This window comes from Takifugu rubripes, chromosome 5, assembly GCF_901000725.2.
Source record: "Takifugu rubripes chromosome 5, fTakRub1.2, whole genome shotgun sequence".
NCBI classification, from domain to species: domain Eukaryota; kingdom Metazoa; phylum Chordata; class Actinopteri; order Tetraodontiformes; family Tetraodontidae; genus Takifugu; species Takifugu rubripes.
Window position 1 is genome coordinate 7,938,682 of NC_042289.1, and position 23,712 is coordinate 7,962,393.

The 23,712-nt window shown below is 46.4% G+C and overlaps 1 protein-coding gene across 1 annotated transcript; it reads left to right on the top strand.

Moving 5' to 3' along the window:
* The first annotated feature begins 28 nt into the window (after window positions 1-28).
* Window positions 29-5,320, top strand: LOC105416443 (centriolar coiled-coil protein of 110 kDa-like). Its single transcript, XM_011603931.2, has 14 exons — window positions 29-214; window positions 913-1,120; window positions 1,534-1,662; window positions 1,746-2,733; window positions 3,026-3,147; window positions 3,304-3,463; window positions 3,628-3,737; window positions 3,815-3,931; window positions 4,013-4,111; window positions 4,189-4,305; window positions 4,436-4,509; window positions 4,591-4,656; window positions 4,737-4,787; window positions 4,902-5,320. Exons 2-14 carry the CDS (start codon window positions 977-979, stop codon window positions 4,972-4,974), a joined length of 2,250 nt encoding a protein of 749 aa, XP_011602233.2. The 5' UTR covers window positions 29-214; window positions 913-976; the 3' UTR covers window positions 4,975-5,320.
* The last annotated feature ends 18,392 nt before the right edge of the window (window positions 5,321-23,712 follow it).

A 23,712-nucleotide genomic window follows, 5' to 3' on the forward strand; every position in this document is an offset into this window, starting at 1 on the left:
TATTGGGACGCGACCGACGTGCTGTTGCTAGGAGGCGCTGTTGGAGGCCGGAAGAGTGCAACCCGGTGATGGAGCAACCCGAGACAGAGAGCGGAATCGTGGGGGGAATAAGGTCCTTATCTTAGACAAATTATGTAGTTTGCGAGCAGCGTCTATGCGTTTTTAACAGCTGCAAGCTGGACGACGGAAATATAACATTTTCACCTCTGTGAAGGTAAGAAAGACATCGCGTTTGGGCGTCAATTGTCACTAACCTAGCACACATCTCCATGAAAACGGCTTTACTGGCTCCAAAACGAGACTCAAATTAGCGGCTGCCTCACATTTATCTTATATATACGCGTCCGCCAGAGTCCTATATTCAAATGAAACTGTTCCCCTTTTATTTATGAATTATTTTGCTTTGACATTGTAACTAATCGCTGTGATGCTACGGTTGTAGCATCGGAATGCTGCAATCAAACCTACTCAATTTGAAGTAGATCTAGTTTCTGAAAATGAGCTTTCCTGTAAACGCTATTTATATTCCGATTGGGTTTAAATCTCTACGAACACAACTGGAAGGCGCATTGGCTAACGCCCAGTGTGACTGTATCTATTTTAACATCCCTTTGCTGACAGCCAGCTTTCATAGATGGGTCCTATTGATTAATAAAAAGCCCCCACTCGCATGCCCGGAAATGACTCTTAGCTAGCTGCAGGGTTGATAGGGAGGAATGACAGGAATGTGATGAGTGCGATTAGAAATCACTGTGCACAAACCCGCCGATGTTGCACGAATGTCTCCACCTCGTCCTCCTGCGGTCCCAGTTTAGGTCTTGTGGTCCGGCACACGCCCAGTCCGGTCCCATCCAGTTAAAGCTGTCCTGACCCTTCACCTGATTCCATATTGTCCCCTTCTAATTTAAACAGCTGTTCAAAGAAGCTACATGGTGGATGTTTTCCAGTCCCAGCTTGGACGCGCGGGTGTTCTGAGATGGAGAGTTACGAGGAGTTCTGTCTGCGGAGTTTGGTCCGACTAAAGGGGTCAGAGGAATTCAAGAAGACATGTGAGCCACAGTGGGCCCTCAAGCCTCATTCGCTCATCCGTTTCCGTGGAAGAGCTGTGCTTTCACCACTGGTAAGAACAAAAACACACAAAAAAAACCCCAAGGAAATATCCATTCGGGTCTTTTTCTCCCTCAGAACATGTGTCACCTGCACCTCTGAGCCTCATAATGACAGAATATTGCTGGCTCATACAGCTGAACCACTCGAGCTGTCGGGTTCATTTTAGATGAGCAGTCGGTGGCAGTCGATCGATTAGCAGCACCATGAAGTCGGTCAGGAGATTCCTGCCAGTGACTCGTGAACAATTAGTTCCTCGCGGTTCGTGACAAAGTGACTTGGTTTTTCCTCTCAAGACTTTAACCAGCAAATGCGGTCCAGCTTCATGACCCACTTTTCCATGTTTGGGTTCAGTTCTCTCCCTTTGTGGCTGTTAAACACTTTGAATAAGACATTGTTATATTTAAATGTTTAAATCTCCCCCAGTTGAACGCAGAGCAACAGAGTGAGATGTGTGAGCTCAGACATCAGGCGGTCCAGCTGGAGGCGAAGAGGCAGAAAAAGCAGAGGGAAACCCCTTCGGCCCAGGGCCAGGTCATACGGGGACAGGCTCAGGTCAGTAACACAGCACCCCTCACAGAGGGACTTTGAGAGGGAACACAAATCTGAAATGGGTTTGTGTTAATGATGCCTGACAGGCCCCAAGTGAAGATTCTGGAGACTCTCCTGGACCCCCCAGTGATCCAGGATTTGGCCTTCAGTCCCATGATCAGCCTGCTCCTCCATCCTCCCAGATGCCCATTGGCAATGGTTTGGAGGTCGTGAAGGTGGAGAGTGATGAGGAAGAGGAGGAGGAGGATGAGGATGACATGAGCGTGGATAGCCTCCTTAAGAGGTCGAAGAAGTGTGTAAAGAAAGGACAGAGTCAGCAGGGCTCCAGTGTGCCCACGGCTAACGGAAGCCCGACGCCTCAGCAGGAGAACAAGAGGACAGGGGCCGTTGTTGAGTTTGGATTGAGTCTGCAGCACAGCCCCGTAGGCCTACCTCAGCACCCACCCCACCACCCGACTCTGGGTGACTGTACACCCCAGCAGCCTGACCACTATACTCACCTCCTGGCATTTGAGAACAGCAGCAGCCCCCGTCCCCGTCCCCGCCCACGCAGACCACGGCCAGTGTCCACTGGCAATATTCACATTTCTTTCCCCATTGGGCCAGCAGACCTCATCCCCAGGAACCCAGGGAGGTCGGGGGTGGGATTGGCTGTGGCAGAACCTCCGCCAGGGGCCACAGAGTTGGCGTTGAGTGAAGATGTGGGCGGCGTCAGCAGGAGCAGAAATGGCTTCCCCAGCCACAGCGGTGCCAGTCCAACGCAGGAGTCCCTCAGTCCTGTTGGAGCCTCAGACACCAGTCCCAAGGAACGCCGGGATCATCTGCTTCCGGGGTTTCGCCGGCGCTGCCACACACTGGACAGCCAGTTGCGTAGCTCCCATTCCAGAGCAGAACACGTGGGCCGCAGTCAGGAGAGGATTCCTCGCTTCATGGTCGGAGTTACATGGATGCCTCCCAGCCGGCGCTCTGCTGCAGCCCCTGTAAGCCAGACGTATAAAGTGGAAAACCCCTCACCCTCTCTGCTGAGGCCTCACATCACTCCTGATGCTACTCTGCTGCAGGACATTCAGACAGGTGAGTTTTCCAATGATTTGTGTATTTTAGTGTTGTTTTCCCCCTAAATCCATCATCTTAAACTGAGGGTTGAATAGGATAACGTATTAGATGGCTGTTTCCCCTAAAGCTGCAGGATTTATAGCATAAATGCTCAACGGAGACACTGAATCGCCCCTCAGTGTGAGTGAGAAATGAGTAACCTCTCAACCCTAACAGCACTTCACAAAAGACGGATGGATTCCATCAAAGCAGTGAAGTGAGAGGTGACATGCATAAATCATCTATTTCATTTTTATATCGTTGAACACAGAGGAGACGCAGAGGAGAGTCCAGGCTCTGGAAGACATGCAAAGGCGTCTGGAGGAAGAACATGCCCTGCAGATGTCTCTGCTGCTGGCTGAGCAGGAGAAAGCGCAACAGCGCCTCCACCTGGTGAGGATGTAGACCCGCACCATTACACGCCATTAGAAGTAGGAGCCTTGTTTATTTACGCCTCAAAGTTTAACCAACAGCTGAGAAATGTATGTATTTTTAATTTTCACTAAATAGGATGATTAACATTGATGCTTGTGCACTGCACATATGAAGGAGTTTCAGGAGACGGAGAGACGACTGATGGAGCAGAAATGTGTGCAGCAGATGAGCGGCGATGGTTGTGGGAGGACGAGTGACAGGGGTCATACGGTGAGCCCCTCCGGTTCAGGACTCAGTCCAATCTGCACACCATCTGAGCGATCACCTGGCAGAGGTAGATTCATCGCTTACTTGCATGTTTATGTACTTTTATTCGTTAGCTTTTTATATGTTCACTCTATTTATTCAGAGGACAATACGTCACAGTCCATAATTGTGTAAGTGTGACCACGTGCATCGTCTGAGATCTGGACAGAAAGAATTTGTTTCTCTCTCCAGGTTTTCCCAGTCCTGTAAAGTCCAGGGTGTCCCCTCCCTCTGTCCAGTCCCCTGTTTTTCTGTTAGGGTCTTCGTGGGCCGTCGGTAAACCGCGGGCGAGGTTGAGTCTGGTGTGTATTTATCAAAAGCAAATACAGTGTGTGTTCCCGACAGAACGAGTGTTTTCCCCCACCACTGTGTCCTCCAGGTTCTGACACCAGAGCAGCAGAGAGCGTTCTGTCGAATCGGAGCACTAATCCGGGGTTTTCTCACACGCAGACTCCTTAAAACAGAAAAGGTTAAACACCTGAGCCAAACCATCGTGGTGAGCTCCCTCTTTAATTGAAAAAAGCATCCCTCCGAAGCTCCACCAAACCTGTACAAAGGCCTGCATACGTGTGTTCAGGATACGCAGGAGTTCATCCGATCGTTCCGGACCGAAGCGCAGAACAGAGGCGCCTGCTCGGCACAAGATCACTCCCTGCAGGAGCGGGTCAGAGCCCAGGTGAGGATGTCAGCGTCGACAGACCGCAGAGCTCTCTTGTTCTTCAGGCTCACAGATGCTTGTGTTCTATGCCCCAGCTCCGCGCAGCCCTCTATGACATCCATGACATCTTCTTCGTGCTGCCTCTGGGGGATCGATTAGCACTGCTGCAGCAGGACCGGGAGCTCCGAGCGGAGCGGAAGCTGCGAGGAATGGTACTAGCAGCCTCCCAGTAGACAGGGATCACATTGAATGACAGCGAAAGAATGAAAAACAAGGTTTCAACTTCTGCCCGTTGAGTAGAAACTTCATTTGAATTTGTTCTTTGTTCATGGTGTCCATCAGGAGAAGGCCAAATGTCCCAAGGAGAGAGTGATCCTGTCCACCGCCACACAGAGATCTCTGGACAGGAAGAAACGGTACGCCGGGTTTGACAGGCGTTAAGGTCATTTTAAATTTGTTTAAAGCGATTGGACGTGATGTCTCCGATGCTCCGTCAGGGTGGTCGACTCTCCCGCACAGGCCAGGAAGATGCAGCAGAAGCCAAAGAGCCCCACAACAAACAGGTGGCTGCAAGCTTCAGATACAATTACTGTTTAGGGCTTTTTATTCCGGGGGGAAAAAAGGTTTGTTTTTCTCTTCTCAGAGTCAAGTCCAGCCAAACCTCACCCCCGACAGGCCAACTCAACCAGCAAGGGTGAGCTTTTGTACGCCCAGACTGTCCACTGTGCTCGCACCTCTGATTCTAACACAGTTGAGCAAAGAAATTATTTAAAGCCCTCACATTTTGATGCTGTCTCTTTGTTCACAGGAGCTGGTACCGAAGAACTCCGGAGGAGAGAGCGAGGCGAGAGAACCTGAAAAAGCAGCACTCTTTGGGCTAAAGCTGTCCTGATGTGTCAACAGGACACTTTCAGGACTGCACATCTCCAACATGTCCACACTCTGCTGCTAACACATGATCGCCTCTAGTCAATCTCCCCGGGTTCGTATTCACGGCCTCACTTTAGCTCCTAAACTAGTTCTTGTAACAACAACTGATATAAAGATCATGTTAAGCCCCACACGGACTAATGATGCTGTCTAGGAACATTCAAACCTTCTAAAATATCAGCGCTGAATCACTCCAGGAGACATTAACCATATTTGTGCCTGGGAGCTATAAATAAAATATTAGGAATATTTATCCTTGTTGTTGTGACATGAAATAAACAGACATCCTCATTTCCATTATGTTGTTGCCATATTACATCATGAGTGTTTTTGTGTGAACCGGGTTTCTTTTTGATTCAAGGGCTTTTAGTACCTTTTTGTGCTTTATATCTCTATAAAATGAAGTTTACAGTATTCTGACACATTTCATAGTCGCCATTTGGCCCATTAGCTAAGAGGAGTCATCATCATTATGTTTGGTGATAATCGTGACCATTCTGTGGGTGGTTACATTAACATAGCTTCATATCACGGGTGATGGAAGCAGAATGGGGTCGTTACTTTCAAAAATGGATGCATAAATCCGATTATCTAATCACACATCACCTAATGCAGTCGGTGTTGATGAAGCGCCATCTTCATAATTATCCATCATTTGCACCTGGTGTGTTGACATTTTCTGGTGTTATGGACATTTTCATTGTATTTAAATTTAGGGAAAAAAAAGTTTTTTATAAAGCAGAATAAATTGAGAACTTAATGTTCATGACACTTACCGATTTTCCTGGCTTTTTCTTGACTTGATGTGATTAAATTGGAAAAGGATTCAACTATTATTGAAACTGATGCAACTCCACGACTGGCTCCTACTTTAACCTCAGCTCCCCCTACCGGTCACGTGGAGTAAACGCACCCTGTACATCTAGTTGTTGACTTTCTGAATGCCAGTGTCTGATACTAAATATCAAGCATATATGTTAGTCACATTAAACTTTATGCTTCCTTAAGCACAATTAAAGAACTATACAAACAGGACAAGTGCAGGTTTTGCTTGACGTTTTCTTTTCTAACACCAGGGGGCAGTCTAGGCCTACTTCACTGAATCCCCACTGCAGTTAATATTCAAACAGTTATCGAGGATCTACTGTACGTTCATAAGCATTAGAATGCCAACATTCTCTGTCGATATGGGAAAAGTTTCTAATATTGCAAAAAGAAGAAAACATTTCAAGTCCTCAAAAGTGATAAACCTTCAGGTTTAACCTCTAATGTGGGCATTTTAGCATTTTGTAGTAGGAGCTTGAATTTAACATTTAACTTAGACGTAGCATGTGGCTAATTCTGAGCAATGACTTTAATCTGCTCTGAAGTTCCATGATGTCGTAAATCCCCGAGTTTTACTCAAAGAAGATAGAAAGGCAGAGACAACCAAGACCTTTCCATGACCCTGCTGAGCGAGGAGAGCTGCACCTAGCCCTGCATGAACAACGGCCCCTTCAGGAGTAGGTCCATCAAGACAGACAGGCAGTCAGACTGGGACTGGCGCAAGATCTGACTCAGAACCAGTTACCCAACGCTGGTACTGGCACAACTGCTCTTCTGTTTACCTCCAGTCACCTGGGCTGGTTGTTGCAGAAGGTTGGGGATTTTCCTGTTGTAACCTTCTACAGCTTACACGCATGTAGGTTTGTTAGTGTGCTGGAAGTGGGTAAAAAGCTCCTAATCAGGCTCCAAAAGATGTTGATCATGGGGGACGTCAGAACCTTTCCTCATGTTGGACCTGTTACCTGGTAACCAAACACTACCACTTGGGACACATCTGAGAAAGAGGAAAGCCAGAGGAACCTACGGAGCCTCTGTTCCTCAACCACCCGCCGCTTCTGGCCATAAATGGCAGGGATGTCATGTGATGGATGACACGGGAGCCTCTGGACGCTGGAGCCGGAGTGGCACTCCACAGAGTCCCTGCAGTTTCTCCATTCAGCTCCATTCACAAATGACAGCCACGAGGGACCCGCTTCTCCAACCGAGAGGAGGGAGAAGAAAAACATCCTGTGCGCTGGTCCTCTCCCCTCCTGCGGCCTCACATGCAGACCTAGTAACGCCGCTGTATTTTTACGGCCTTTGGCAAACTGTTCCTTGGTAACCAGAACAAAGACAACAGGAGATTAATGTCGCTAATGACACATCCCCACTGATGGCGTGCCTACTGAGCACAAAGCAGACAGTGTAACATATCAGCTAAGTTCTTATTGGGACTTTGAGACAACAACCATCTCCGTGCTGGACTGTGGCATTGGCCCCTTTAGCAAGATGTCCTGCAGCAGCAAGGCGCTGAAATGACCGCTGTCACAGAAGTAATGGGGCTCACGCAGTTTGTTATTTCATAAAATAATGCAAAATTATGCCTGCTAGCTTGTGTGAGCCCGCAGCTTCCCTCTGTCTGCTGAGGAGGGCAAATCCCCGTCTCCGTTCAAAGCTGTCAACAAACAAAAATGTGGAAGCGACACAAGCGTAAACCTGTTGCCTTTGGGGAAAGTTTCCCCGCCTGTGTCGGAGTTACAACCGCGCTGTGTGTTGGGCATGGAAAAGTTCAAGAGAGGATTATTAGAACGAGCCAATAAAGGAAGCGGTCCAAGCAGAACACACCTCTAATTCAGCGGACAGGGAAATGAGAGCGGAGGGAAATGTCCTTGCGTTCGTTTGGAGGCTCCCCTCTCGAGGGTGGGTGAGGCGAGCCGCCGTGCTGCCTCTGATGAATTCAGTCAATAATTAGAAACGAGCGTCCTCAGAAACGCAGAAGCTGTGCGGTGGGTTCTGCCTTTCACTGTGCTGTAAACCTCCAGGAGTCTGCAGAACTCAGATGCACTCTGTGGTCGTGTCTCCGCACCACAAGAGCTCAGACGACGTCCATGTCCCCCCGTCTCTCGCCGGTGAGCTCGTCTCCCAGCCTGCCCACGTGCCCGTGCACGAGGTCTCCCGCCAAAACACACCAATTGCGGCCACGACGCAGGAATAAACGGAGCAGATCAACACTGGATCCTTTCGATAACAAGGTGCTTCCTGTCTTCTCTTGTGATTCTGATTGTGTTTTCACCAAATCCAACAAAGGAGCCGACGATTCCCTGAAATGTGCTTCTTTCCTATTAGTTCACGACACTGAAAAACTCTTTGACTCTCTGTTGGAGGGAACCCATCTCCATCTGTGGAAGGCTTTAACAGACCTTTTTTTAAAAAAAGAAAATAAAAATGATGTGTTATTTTATTTCCCTAAATCTGTCAAGGTTGGTTTTTCCATTTGTTGCTTGGCTCAGGGGTGTGTGACAGGGAGCAAAGAGGGTGAAACAGGTGCAGCGGGGTAGAGTTCCCTCCTCACAGCTATGGAAATAGACAAGATTTACTGTGCCCTGTTTATTTTGTCCAACACAAACTGGCTTTCTTGAAAGATATCCAAGAATTCGGGGGCCAAAATATTCAGCAGGAATATCACGGACGACGAGAATAACGAGTCCAGTTTAAGCAGGGGGGGATTTTTATTTTTTTTTAACAGTCGCGGTGTTCAAAGTTAATACGGTGTGAAATTATTCAAATTCAATTCCTTTTCTTTTTTCAAACACTATAAATTTAAGTCATGATGCTGCTACCAGTACATTTGCTTGCGTTACTAGTTTTATAGCTGGCAAAAAGAAACGGTTTGCGTCATTTTTTTGGTTTCAATTCCTGTTATTTGGTCTGGAATCAGACTGTACCAGCTTGACGAATTTAGAAAAAAAGGTTTAATACTTCTATAAATCCTTTACAGGTTAGGATATTGCAGCAAAGCAACACCAGCTAGCTGCTAGCCTAACGTCAGCTTCCAGTGGTTTAGGAGCTCAGCTGCAAGCAAAACAAGAGCTTTCTACCACTCTACAGTGCTAACAGTCTTTCTTCTTCAGAGGTGTAGTTTTCATGGTGAAACTGTGTTTAAATGGATGTTTCTTCAGAAATCCACCCATTAGTAACCAGGAGGCTTTAATAACTGCAGCTATACAAAGACACATTTAAGTAAACAAGGATGACAGAAAGCAACAGAGGTATTAATAAAACATTTAACAAGTCATTCATCATCTGACTTTTACTTGTTTGATTATAATTGTCGGCTTCTTGTTAACAGCAAAGTCAATGAATAAACATGGACGTTTTATAAGGAAACATAAATGTCAACATTGGGACTTTACCACTGAATGGAGCACAAGACAAAACTGTCCTCTGTCCTCTGAGAGAAATCCTTGTTTTTTAAGCAAAACAAACCCAGAGGTTTATTCAAAACTTTCCAATCTGCCTAATGTTTTAGGAAAAAACCTAATGCTGCTGTAAAGACTTGAACTACAGAAGCAGGGAGTGGTAAAGGTCAGGGGGAGCATGAATGAGCCCTCTCTCCCCACGCGACACTGACAGACAAACGGAAAGACACGCGGACACCTTCGGCAAACACAGGTGCTCCCATCTGTGCCACTGTGTTCTCCCGACCGATGGGGAAGCTACAAACCAACACTCTCCATTTCCTCCCGCCGTGTCGTCGCCATCCTGATGCCGAGTGACGTCAGAGGGTGAAAACAAAAGGATTTTCACAAATTCTTTGAAGATTTTCAGCAGCTGTGACCTACAGAGGGCGCAAGACAACAAGTCGAGCCAGCGAAACGGCGCTTGAGCCACGATTCCTGATCCGTGGGGGACAAAAGAGCGTTGCTGTCATGGTCGACAAACGGCCCGTTATTGCAGCCCTGCTTCACAGGCCAGCCTTCACATTTACACCATCCCTCTGGGGACGCCCGAATGATTTTTATCTGCCCCTGCGTAAACATATAAAGGCTATATCTGACTGCGGGAGCCCCTCTGTGTTTGACCATAGAGCGGCGGTGTTGGCGGAGGCCCGGCTGGTTTTCGTTGGGATCCTCCTTCTGCCCCCTCCGCAAACAGAAGGAAGCTTTGAGGAAGAGCAGCTGATTGATTCCGTTTGCAAGCATCCCTTCGCTGAAGGCCGTCAGGAGTCTGCCTGGAAAACCAAACATGATGGCGAAAACCAAACATGACAGCGCCAGAAGAAGGACGCGGCACAGTTGAGGCATAGAGCGCCGGGGCTGAAAGGCATTTCAATAGTGAAAACCTCTTAATAGAAATCCCCCAGAATGTCCCGAAAACACGCCGGAGATCAGAAGCTGTCTGCGTCTGAGCGAACTCCACATGTGCTGGCCAACATGTGAGACACGAGGAGACAGGTGAGCATGCCACAAAGGAATATGGACCTGCAAGATGTCAGGGCTTTTTTGGCAGGACAGCAGGCCGTGATCTTTCTTCCTTCACTTCATTTGTTAAACCTTTGAAGGGTTCTTTGTCGGTCGTAATGGAAAGCTCTCTAGCATATATCCTGACCTATTAATCATTGTTTGGCTGTTATTTTGCAATATTTCAGGATGAATTCAATGGAATGAGACATTTACTGTAGAGAGAGGGGAAAGAATTTCCCGTCTATTTAAATGACTGGTGGGTAAGATTTGGCAGCACCTAGCGGTGAAGATAAAGACTTGCTCAAGGTTTACGCTGAGTTTAATACACACTCTCAAAAGCATGTTATAGTGTTGCTATGACTTGATTTTTTTTTCGTAATAAGGTTGCACCTTGCTATGTTTCCATTAGCTCGCTAGCATGATTTGTTTTAGAATTACAGTTGATGTCTGAATAAAAGTCTTTATAAGTTGCTGATGTCCCTCTCCTGTAGAGAGGGTTAAATGGCAACACGAGGTCGGTGGAGTCATGCCCGACCTATTCAAGTTTATCCAAGCTCTGATTCAAGCCTGCCAACAAATATTTCTTCAAGAAAAAAAAAATGAAGAAAGACAGAGAGACAAGGACTTGCCAGAGAAGAGGAATTGCTGCCAGTAAAAACATGAAGCATCAAAACTCCTGAAAAGTGAGGCAAGTTTTTGAAGCTTTTACATCATGCAAAGGTTCAAAAGTCATAGAGATCTGGGTGCACATGCGGCGTGAGGCTCACCGGCAGGATAAAAGGTCTGATTTATGTGCAGAGGCAGGTCTGTGTCTCTATTTCTGTTGTTGAGGTCTGAGGGAAGCTAGCTCTAGCAGGTTTTAGTTTCCCCCGGGCCTGTTGTTCACTTCTGCTGCTCATCATTCATGTCAGACTGTCACCGGCGTCCTGCAGGGTCCAGTGCTGGGACACTTCGGTGTGGGGCCAAGTGTCCTGGAGTCTCAATAGCAGCCAGAGTAACACACATATAGAATTTACATGCAATGCTGTAGGCGTGTACGCAAATTCCAGTGGTGCGCACACGCGCACACACACACACACACACACACACACACACACACACACACACACACACACACACACACATGCTTTGGAGATACATTGCTCGTAGACCATCGTGGCTCTGTTGTCTGTCACTTGATCAATCAACCCAAGTGCCATGAGATCTACAGGAGAGACATTCCTTTCCAACAACTGGAGAAGGGGTAGAGGAAGGGGGTTGAGGCACGAGAGTAAAAATGTCACATCTGAGGTCTGCTAAATTTGAAAAAGGGCATATTTCCACTCGCGAACACTAGCAGAGTTAGCATGACTGAGGGTTAGCCACAAAATGGAAACCCTCTCTTCTGTCTGTTTGTGTTTCTGAAACTGGAGGCAAGACTGACTTCTTTGACTTTTCTCAATTATCTCCCCATCCCGCTTGGATGGGAAACATAGCTGGCAACGTTGAGAGGAAAAAGAAATGTTCAAAGGGAGAGGAGGGAGTCAAAAGCTACCTCTCACTCGGGCCTTGTCCACACACGTTTTGCATCTAATTTGTACGAAAGGTATTACAGGAGGAACGAAGAGCAAAGCCCTTGTTGATGAGGCACTTTATCTCCTCTGGTGTCCACATCCCTCCCTCTCCTCGCCTCTCCTCCGCTCTTTGATTTCTCTCTTTCTTCTGTGTGCTGAAAGAGCTGACTGTGCTGCTCTCACTGGGCGTTCTGAGGGTCTGTGCGCCGCATTGTTCTCTGCCCCTCAGTGTGATGAGAAAAGCTTGGAAAAACAATGTCTGGGGGCAGAACTAGACCCCTCTGATGTCCGTTTCATCTCTCCTCATTCTCTGTTCCTGCTTCTCCAGATGACAGCGATGATCTCCGCAGACCTCCTACAGGTGTGCACCATTTGACACCTTGCACTGTAAAACACAATTATGTGTGCACGGACGCATGAAGTCAAAAAGTGTATATCTTTGCACGAGTATGTCTGCCTTAAATCTCCTGTTATTCTCTCCCCATAATTTGTTGTGTCAATGACGTTACAACATTATCAATCTCACTCAAACCTCACAGTTTCTCTTGAACGCAACACATTTTCTAAGATAATTTGAAGTCAGTATTTATCCTTTTGCTTGACCTCACTCATGTCCTTGGTCACTATTAAGTGTCTGAAGGTGTAGCACTGGTTGGCCATAACTCACCTGTTCCTCCTCCGTACAACACGCCACATGTTATCCCTCCACCACACTACCGCAAAAAACTCTGCGCTTGCTTTGCTCACAGGCGTGTGTATATGGACACAAACAGTATTTGCGTGTATGTATATATATATAAATCTATGTTTTCGTAGGAGCTACCACTGGCCGCAATCATTTTTGATGGATATCTACTTTGGCTTTGGGGAGCAGTAAGTTTTCCAGTGGGTGACTCACGGGGCTTCTGACGGATGTCTGCACCAATTTACTGCTACTGCCACCGCTCCGTGCATTTGTTGCCCTGCCCCAAGTGTGTGTGAGTGAACGAGTGTCCTGCTGTGCATTAGCTGGTTGTGGTTGTAAGTTTCCAACTTCTGCTTATGGACTTTCCACTCTGTTCTTAAACAACAGAGTCAGAACGTTAGGGGTGAGAAGGTCAGTCACACACACACACACACGCACGCACACACACACACACACACACACACACAAACACACTCACACACACACACAAATGCAGGTGATTCAACTCTTCCACTGTTGTCAGACACGGTAACAGCATGAGTTATTGATCTGATCAAAGAGAAACGTACTGTGATCAGCAGGACTGTCAGACAAAAGTGCTTTTGTGAGGCTCCTCTTACTTCAGCGCTGATGTGAACGCTGGCAGTTGAATCATTCGACAAAGTTCTGGCTCAGCGAGTTGCGCAGTTCAGATGACGAGATGAACTTTTTAACTCGGAGATCCCCGGAGAGAAAAGCGCTTCACCTGCAGATTCTCGCCCCTGAAAGAGCACATTTCATTTGCTTACAGTATTTCCTTTATTAGCAGCTTTGACGGAGCGCCTCACAAGCCACTCCACCCCTGCTATCATCGGCCAGGGGTTCAAAGGTCAACCATTTACCACTTTAGGAAAGAGAGTGTGAAATATGTAACTGTTATTAATGTCAGCAGAACACAAATGGAACATAAAATAAGAAACAGAAGCCTTTACAGTAACATAAAATGATTGAATTAACTGATTTTAAACTCAGATGAGGTGGCGATATACATCTCTAAATACACATGCTCACTCGCGCCCACACAATCGTGGGGGAAATCCCTTTTACTGTATATACAACTGTATTTCTTTAGAAAGCTGCAGGCAACCGTCGAGCATCGCATACCTTCAAGCTGATGTAATTCTTTGGCTTACGGGACCTGTTTCAACCCTAATTACTTTGGTAAGCCCCACTTTAATCTAATCCAATCCAGCCCGTCTGAGGAAAAGGAGAATAACCTCATCTAGTCCAGCAAAAATAGAAGATGCCACAGATGTGTAGCTCACATCCCCAAAGACAACATGGCTGCGATCAATCAGCCATATTTGAGAAATGCGTGACGAATCGCTGACTGCTTCAAACAGTCGTATACTGTTGCCCCAGTCTGTGGCCCCAGTCTGTGGCCCCAGTCTGTGGCCCGTGGGTTGACGTCCCACCTGAATGTTTTTCAGCGATTGTGGAAATAGATCTTAAATTACTACACTCACCCTTACATCTGTCACAATCTATCATAAAGCATAAAATGAATGGGTGAATTATTTTGGCTTTGATGCACGTGTGAGTGACCTGACCACCCAGTCAGGACCCAGGATTCCCAGTCCTTTCCCTCAGGAAAACAGAGGCCAAATGCCAGTTGACTGTTAAATGCTGACCTAGACACCAAGCCTTTTATCAGAGAACCAAGCCGGAATGGAAGGACTGGATGGATCAGTCGCTTTCCATCCGTCCAATTCCTCATCTCTAAGCAGAGGAGCCTAACAGACCACTGTGACTTCTGTCTTCATCCCAGCCTATTCTGGGCTGAGGTTAGCCAGGACAGCTTGTGGCTTCACCCAAATTTAGCTTTCCACACTAAGCCAGAGTTAAATCATCTGTATGCGTTATGCAAATAATAAATATTCATTACAGCTTCTTTCACAGTTCCCTGGATTCTTCCTCATTATTTTCTGTCAGCTCTGTAATCCAGGAAAGGACTTTAACCCTTGTGGACTTCCAGAAATAATCCTGAGCTAATATTGACATGTGCTAAAGAAGTGCATTTGCGGCGGTAAAGGTGGTCCGGGGGCTGTGAAGAGGGTCCCGGAGCCACGTCCAAACCACGGGGCTACACAGAGAGGTGAGGGCAGTCAGTGGAACAAGTGGGCACCACAGACACCAACTTGAGCCGCCAGCCTTGTCTTGACTCTCTTGTTACTGGTGCTGCATTTTCAGAAACACCAACCTGGAAACCAACAGTGCTGATTCTTTTAAATTGCTATTAAAATTCAAAGCCAAAACAACATAAAGGTCTTTTCTGCACGATGGGTTTCATGGTTTCATGCTGGTTTTGCTTACAGAGGAGTCACATTTTGTCAAAAAGACTGCAGTTTGTGGGTCCTGAACCCCTTGTTTGCTCTGCCCGGTGCAGTGCCTCAGGCTTAGATGTTGCTGGCATTGCCAGTCTGGGCCTGTATTGAGGTGATAAAGGAGAACTCTGTCTGCCACACCTCTGCACACTGCCACAGAGGCAGTCAGGCACCCAGGGGGCATACTGGCTGGCACCTGAGGCTAAATTCACACCGCTGACAAGAGCCGAGTTGGCTGCGCTCAAGGCAATGGTGCCAGGCTGTCTTGCCCACTGCTGCTTGGAGCTACCATGCTTGGCTGTGAACTCTGGGTCAGCATTTCCATTTTCCTCCCATCTGTTTGTGTTGGGGCTGCAGATCCCAGTCTCAGCTGCTGTGCAAACTGCAACTAAATGTGAGAAATCTCGATTGGAATTGGCAAGAGCTCAAAAATAAAAATCTTTGTTGCTCTGACTGTAGGCTGTTAATAGTTTAAGACTCTGAGCGCGCGCTCCTATTCTTAATTGACAGATTTATTTTACTGCTCTCACGCCCCCTCATCTTTCCCCTGATGTCCCAACCTCTGTGTAGGGTCACACATCTGTTTTCATAACACGGCAGAAAGCTCTAACCGTGCCCGCCTGCCCAGGTGCTGCTGAAAGGGGAGAAGCAACAATGGGCCATCAACTCAATGGTGCATCAAAGCCACCACCAATGATTTGATGATGATTGAAATCCTGCAGATAAGGGTAGGGCCTCCTGCATCAGAGGACTGTTTGTAAGTGAAAAGCACCATCATACAGGTTCTCTTTGCCTTTGATTCGATGCTTTAGTTAAGTGACATGGTGGTGCCGAAGTCAGCTGCATGTTCCTGATCACCGGACAGCAGGGACAAAGAGCTGGGTCAACAAGGTGCATTGTCCTGATTTTAATGGCAACCACAGACAAGAGCTCCGGTTGAGGTTTTACAGAAAGAAACAGAAGAGCAGCAGACTGAGACAGAAAGAAAATAACGGTGATTTTGTTTCCCTCTTAAAAGCCTTTGAACGGTCCGGGCATGACCCACATGTATAGCTGCGTCTTCTGGGGACTGTCTGAAATAGGCTTCACGTGTACACATTTAGTTTAGGTGAGCAGGACCCATATGGAGGTTTCAGCTTGGATTCCAAAGGCAAGCTGATGGAAAGGAGCCAGGTTGGCTTTACACCTTTTAAAAGATACGAAAGAGAGGACAGGAGAAGATGGAGTGAAAGAGGAAGAAAGAGCACGAGGATGCGTGGTGGTCAATGGGGGCACTGAAGAGATATTCTTTTTAATCAGGAACTTGCAGGATGGCGATGGACAAAGGACAGTGAGTGATGGAGGATGATGGGGAGAATGATAAAAGACCCCTACAGCTGGAGTACCTCAACAGCCAAGCACCCCTCACCCGAGTAACCCCAGCCTGCTTTGTGTTTAACCTTGTACAAATGCGAACTACAAATTATGGCACTTTCAAGACAGGATATTGGGGGTGACGTGCATTTTCTAACATTCTCTTTACAGTTTAGCCCAGTGCCCATGTATCCTAATCCCACAAACACACGTGACACAAAATTAAGGATCTGCTACTCCAAGCTCTTAGTCCAGACTTGGTGGATGCGTGGAAAACAAGTGAGCCGCTTTGTTCAGAGGCACCGCTATCTTTCACTCTAGCAGTAACTCAGTGACAGACTAGTCAGTCTCTAGAAGAGTGATGGATGAAGACACTTTGTACCTTTAAGAGAGAGGGGAGGGGAAATGGGTTGATGCAACCAAGAGATGGCAGATAGCAGAAGACGGTGGGTGATTATTGTCATAGGAAGTAAAAGCACACAGAAAAGGAACTCCATCATAGATGAGAGGGGGGCAGAAATGACGCATGAATCTGCATTTTTTTCAGTGCGGGCTCGAGCAGCAGGAGATGGATCTTCCCGAGACTCGGTGGCATCGCAGGCCAGATTACTGTCTCCGCTTTCTCTCAGCTGGACCTCTATAACAGCCAATCAGATCTCGGAAAGGTTGCAACACAGGGCATGTAAAGGTGGGGCAGGGTCAGGGGTTGCGAGGTACATTGCTGACAGACAGAGAGATTGATGCAAGTTGACAAAACTTGAGCCCTACTGGGTCTCAGCGGCAGTCCTCCCTGCTCCCCAAGGGCCATGGGGGGATCAGAGACACAGCTTTAATCCACCGATTCCCTTGAGATACTTCTTTTGACTACCCCCAACATGCATTCACCTAAATCTATCCTACTTTCCTGCCCCTTCTTGCCCTCGAAAGTGAGGGGAAGTAACAGAAGGCCTCAGTAAGTGGAGAACTCTGACATATATATTGTTACTTCCAGCTGTGAATTCCTGCCGAGGTGCATGTGGCATTACTGTATGTGTGTCAATTGGCCAGAGAGGTGCACAGGTTTACTGTGAGAGGGTAAGCTAGAAGGAGTAGGTCAGGAGATACTATAGGAGAGATGCAGCACGAACAGTCAGAGATTACATTTCACCATAGACCTTAAACCAGCACACAGAAGAGGCCTTTCACAGGTATTATAATGCAGGCAACTGGCCCGGCAGGGGTGAAAATTAAAGGAAGAAGAGAGGTTACACTTTACTGTTTGAATGTCAAAGCGCTTCCCTGCATATCTGACAATCAACAAGAAGAGCAGAAGATGTTACCCGGGTCCCGGCTGTGTGTGCGGATCATTTACTGTCTCATCTCTGGTTACATGAAGTCATTAATGTGGAACGTGAGAGGACTCTCCAAGTTCCCTGCTCTTTGCTGAGAGAATGTGAGAGGCAGGTTATACACAGGGTGCAGCTATATACAAATTTGTAACTGTTCGTTTGCACAGGTGACCAAGTACTAATAATAATCCAAACTTTCTGCCCTCAATGGATTTTTTCTATGTGTCTGCATCCTACCTACAAGAAGAAGAAGAACACATGACACCTACAAACTGCCCTCTTGACCTTATTCCCTCACGTGTTCTTAAAGAGGTTTTGTCAATGTCGAGTCTGACATGTAGCAAATGAATAATTGTTTTCTGGTGACAGGGTTCATCCCAGCTATTTTCTAACATGTAGCACATGCTCAAAAAACAAATACTGACCCAGTGGTTCTCTCCAATTCTAGGGTCATGTCTGATTTGAATTTCTTTTGTCGTTATTGCTGTAGATAATCATTCTGAACCAAAATACTTTTTAGAAGATGCATCATTGCATAGTTTCATCAAGTCATTTATTTTGATATAAATCATTGCTCCAAAACCAAGTCTAAATTAACACCATTGATCAAAGACCATTCCTTTCCGATGGAGTCCCTCAGGGCTTTATGCTTGGACCAGCACTGTTTTTGCTATATATGTTGCATTTTCAAAATATTATTTCATTGCTATGTTGATATAATCAAAGTCAGATTTTTACTAAGTTTTAAAATAGCCATTGAAAAAATTCCTAGGCCTTCTAAAATTTTACATTTATAAATTCCTTCATGAAAAATAACTTTTCCATCCAGTCAGAAATGTAATCTTCTGAATCTTCAGTGAATGCTTTCGAAAACTGCTGTTTTTGGGGCATTGCTGAGTTCAAACCAGATGACCCACTTGCATTTTGGATGTTATTACTCCAACACAGGTACGAGTGAGTCTTAGGTGTAAACAGAGAGTCACTTACTGTTTGAAGCCCACCAAGAGGTCATGTTCACAACCTCGGCCACTTCCTCCCTGTTTCCTCCATTGATTGGGAATGTTTATCACATTAGGAAGAGGTCAAGGAGGGAGTCAAGTCAGAGAGGGGGGCTATTGGACACACAGCCGGGTTATGACACTGTCCAGAAACCGACCACAAACATGAAACCTTCTTAGCAGGATTTAGTGGATTCCACAAGTCTGGTGTGAAAATGAGTTTATGGCTATAAAAAGAAAGAAGCAATGGAAGGACAAACACAGGGGAAAAATAAGAACATTGAATTCCCAAAAAACATTGGATACAGTTTTTTCCCAGTCTGCTAACATGCCATCTATTCACACCAGTCTGTTAAAATGCAGTCAGCTCACCATTAACCTGCCAGTCTCTGTAATTATGCGCTATCAGATACATAGGACACTCGCAATACCTTTCAGAGGCCGCGATTAGGGTCTTTCCAGGCAACTCAAGCCTGGACTTCACTTAGCCTGGGGGACAAAGGCATCCCCTTATGAATGACAAGGTTGGGACCTCCCCTGCCTCCCCAGTTGACCCCCATGTTGGCGTAATTGTGTGTAATACCAGGGCCATGCCCCACCCAACCCCAGAATGCCCCTAGGCCACCACAGCAAGGCCCTACAGGCTACACAGGCCAATTATTTCCTTATTGTTGACACAGACAACCCGACAATCTCCCTCCCACATAACTCCTGTCCTCCCGTGTACTCCTGTCTGGCTCTGGCTGCCTCCTTCCCATCTTTTTCAGGACCACCTAGGTGTGCACAGGACCTGCACTTTTTTCCATGCTGTGTTGGCAGGACCATGTCTATTCTACTCACAATTTCTTTCTACCAGCAAAGAGAGCCAATTAAAATGCTGCCTTAAGGCATCACCATAGCGGGAGGGAGGGAGAGGTCAAGGGTCACCGGCTGTGAGGCCAAAGTCATTTGTTATGCAGAGTTTCCAACGCAGAGTTTATTATAATTATTGTTATAATCATTGATGTTTACCACTTTTATTGTTTCGTTGGTGTTATGGATCAAAGGGCCCAAAATAACCTTGAGTTTTAGGACGGCAGATAGGTGCATTTGAAACCATTCAGATGTTTCTTGATCCAACCCCTGAGGTACAAGAAGAGGGAAAAGAAAAAAGAGAGAGATTCTGTTGTGACAAAGCATTATCCGGTGTTATATAAACAGTGTGGCGTCAAAGGGAGCTCAGTGTAAATTGTAGATGTTTTTCATCTTGAGCCCTGTGTGGATGTCAGCCAACACTGTGGGGAGAAGACAAAACTGTGACTGATTGTATTTTGTGTGTGAGTTATGATCTGTAGCTTTCGGCAAGTTGTCAGGTACGGTATTGTAGAAGGGACAGAGATGACAGGAAGCTGGAACATCACTGTACATTTTTTGGCATCCAGAACTCTAGAGGGCCTGTTTATCTGTCTGTGTGTCTCTGTTTGTGTGCAACTCTACACCCATTTCCTCACAGGTAAGCAGTTGCAGTGAACAGCTTTTATCCTTAAACTACCTTTGGATAGAAAGTTTGCATGTTTTTCTATCTGAAGGGATCCCCTCTCTTATCCTGCATAGAATGTTCGTTTCACCTCTCAGTGCCCACAGCGTATTCAGCGTGTGACAGTTATTGTTCTGTTGGGATACAAGTTACACCAGGTGTGTCGTACGTGTGTGACAGGCTGATGATTTAAAGCCACAGGTCTGCGCTTTTTAACGAGTTAAATAATCCCACACAGACGGCTGGATATGTTGGACCCATGGGAGCCGTCAGGCCTATACAGAGAGATATCCTGGTCCTGGGACGGAGTACTGCGACAGAGGGGTCGGGCCAGACTGGAGAGGTCTGGATTCGGGCTATACTGTGACGAATGGGACACCCGAGCCAAACTGTAACACGGCCAGCTTGGTGGGTCCCCCTAATCACCATGGCTGCCCAACTTTTAGGGTCAGATTTCAGATTCCAGAGGGTGTAATGTTGGAGCTCCTGCCCAGTGGGGATGAGCTGTCTGTTTTGCTTTAACAACAAACATTTACAGACACTCTCTTACATACCACTCTGAGTCCTATAATCTTCATATGCAAGCCACAAAATGGACGGATGTGCAAAAGAGCGTGTGATAATTTGCACCCAACACATGCAACGGAAACCTCAGACCCTCTGTAACTGTAACTATGATCAAGCTGCAAGAATAATCAGACTGTGTCTCAGGCAAGCTCTTAAATTGTGAAATAGGAATATTTACGAGAAATCGTAACTTTCTGATAGAAATCAAATGTACAGAGACAAAGTAACAGCTGTTGCTCTGCTTTCAAATCTGCGGTGAAGCATTTTAAAGCTCCCGTTGTGCTAACAGGTTTTTACGGATGTGGTATATTAGTCCTAGCATGCTCTGGATTAAAAATATCTGCAAATTTCTCTTACCATTTCACTAAAGTAGGTGGTAGTTGATATGTTATCTCCTGACACCCAGAAATATCAGTTATAGAACATTTAACCTGAGTAAAACAGATGTTGGAGGGTGAGACATGTCTTCCTGCCCCCTCCCTAGTTTTATTTCCAGATCAGCTGGAGGAGGCAAAGGGTGAGCTCTGCACCAAATACTAAAGGCTCCCTGTTTGGACACTTGTGACCAACACCTCCCCTGATCTTTGCCGCCATCCACTTCATCCAAAATTAGCGGGGAGGAAAACTATGCAGGGAGGTATTTTAGTAAACTTTGTGTCAATAATCACGGCTGCCAAGCCAAACTCGATTTGCACTTGTTCCTCTCCTTAATCGCTCATCTAAACAAGCTGGAGGGCTGGTGGGAAAAGAGGAAGAAGGGTTAAGGGGAGGAGGTGGAAAGGTGAGGAGGCAAGGAAGGGGGAGTGGATTTTGGGGCTTGCCAAAATAAATGCATGAATGCCGTCTTTGAATGAGTGGCATCTTTGAAGTGAGCTATAATTGCAGGCCTCTTGTCCAGCCGTGGAGCCTGTGGCAAACCAGGACCTGGCCGAGCTGAGATGTCTGGCTGCAGCGCTGAGGAAACGTCATGGCTCAACAATAAACAAAGTCAAGAGGCCTCTTTGCTGCGTGATACAGCATTCATGCTTTGGCGGAACCACACAAAAGAAATCCAGTTATTGCTTCGCTCATTAGTTCACATTTCGAGAAATTATACTGCTGCAGTCGTACACTTATCCAAAAGGTCCACCTTTACAAAATTCCCCCTTCCAATAAGGGATGACGGCATACAGACATGAGGGCTAAAGAGGATCCGCACAAAGCTCCTTTTCACGGACGCACATATCCAGCGTTTAGCAACATTTAGGTCCACAGCCCTCTCGGAACAGCCCTACCTGTGTGAGCCCTGCTCTCCCAGAATGCACAAAATCTACAAGCACATGTTTATGTGCTCGTGGATGTAGGCATGCACGGTTCCATATGCACTGTGTATGTGTGCACGGCGGGAGGGGGGCGACCTGGGCGTCTTGAGGCTTTTGAACCGGACGTGGCGGGATAAAACACTTTCTGACCACAGTGATGTTTTTCCACTGGAAGGAAGTCTGATGAGGTTACAGAACATAGGTGATTAATACCACTCTCCTTGATGTGCTCTATTTAGAAAATAAACCCAGTCAAACCCATGATTATTAGGCTGAATTCCCCAAAGAATACCTAACACAATGCACCTTTCAGATTTTTTTTTTTTACTTTATAAAGGGTGTGTTTGAGTTTTATTTAATGTTCCACTGCTAAACTTGTGAAAAGGGGAAAACCCAGCTTGGTCTTGCCTAACTTTACCCTTCAAAGTATACATGTATAACTTTTTCCCCACTTTTAAAAAAACGGAATACTCCGTTTCTCCAGTCCTATTTACGAAACTCTCTTACAAAGATTTCTTAACGTATCCCGATTTAAATTGGTACACTATGATTGGAAGGATCAACATTTTAGGCATACATGGAAACTGGCACTATTTAATGTCATCGTGCAGCAGATCTGATGAGTTAAACACCACGTTTCCACCAATACAAAATCAAGAAGCAAAGTCATGTTTTTGCTTAACAACAAAACTTCAATTCCACCAAATACTGATAGCTGCATCAGTTGCTGATGTAGTTTGATGTCAAAGCAGCATGACACAAGCTGACCTTCCTCTCTTGTCCCATTTCCACAGTTTATAACCCTATAGTGTTACCTGTGAAGATTTATCCGTGCCATAGTTTACCCTCCTGAATTTTGATTGAGGAGAAGCATGAGGGCCAAACAGCACAGATGCAAGTCTTGTAAAAGCAGATTTTGCGTTTTCTTTAGAGCATGCAAACAACCGATTTTAAGCAAGCTTTGAGGACAAATCAGTTATTTCCTAATCCCCATCTAGCGCTGCCTTTGAGACATGCACACATGTCCATGGTGTCTCTCCAGTAAAGACATTGAATGGTGTTCCGTAAACTCCGTTACCTCTTTGCAGATACCCTGCTCGCATGCAAACCCTTGGAGGAATCCAGGCTCAGGTGGGGCTAATGGCGAGTGTTGAACTTGGCTTCCATTCAAAGGCAAACCCCCACAGCCCCTTTCCTCAGGGTACACACGCACCCACATGCACACACCTGTGTCTGAATCTGAGCCTCTCACAGCTGGCATTTGTGAAAAACCAAGAAACATCGCATTTCTTCTTCGATTTGATCCACTAAGTAGTAGTTTCAGGTGCAGCTCGGAACTTACGGTGCATGCCCTAATGGTTAAACTCGCATGCGGGGCTGCCAGCACAGGTAGCTCCTGCTTGCTTCCTTTTTTTTTTCTTCTTCATGCTGCTTCTTGTTTATCTTAACCAGATAACACACTGACATTGTCATGAGGCATGGTGGTCTGGCCAGCTTATGTCATTTCACAGCTCCTATGGATGCAAATGCCACTTCCACGGGGACCTCACAGGTGGCCTGTTCACAGAAAGATGTCCCTTCAATGTGAAGAGAGCACTGTGGATACATTAGTGGGTCTATAGCGACTGTAACACCTGCTGCAGCTTGTCTTGAAGTGGGATAATTGCTGTTGGTGAGCTGTTGTGTAAGTTGTTCACATATCTCAGAACAGGCTCTCTGCCCCACCTCCGATGACCGGCTCGAATGCAGAGGGTGAAA

What these genes read in the sequence shown, in the direction of transcription:
- LOC105416443 (XM_011603931.2), top strand. Translation starts at nt 977, where the DNA reads ATGGAGAGTTACGAGGAGTTCTGTCTGCGGAGTTTGGTCCGACTAAAG. An exon ending in GCTGCAGGACATTCAGACAG is followed by an intron (nt 2,734 to 3,025) that starts GTGAGTTTTCCA and finishes CGTTGAACACAG; the next exon opens with AGGAGACGCAGAGGAGAGTC. An exon ending in TCTCTGGACAGGAAGAAACG is followed by an intron (nt 4,510 to 4,590) that starts GTACGCCGGGTT and finishes ATGCTCCGTCAG; the next exon opens with GGTGGTCGACTCTCCCGCAC.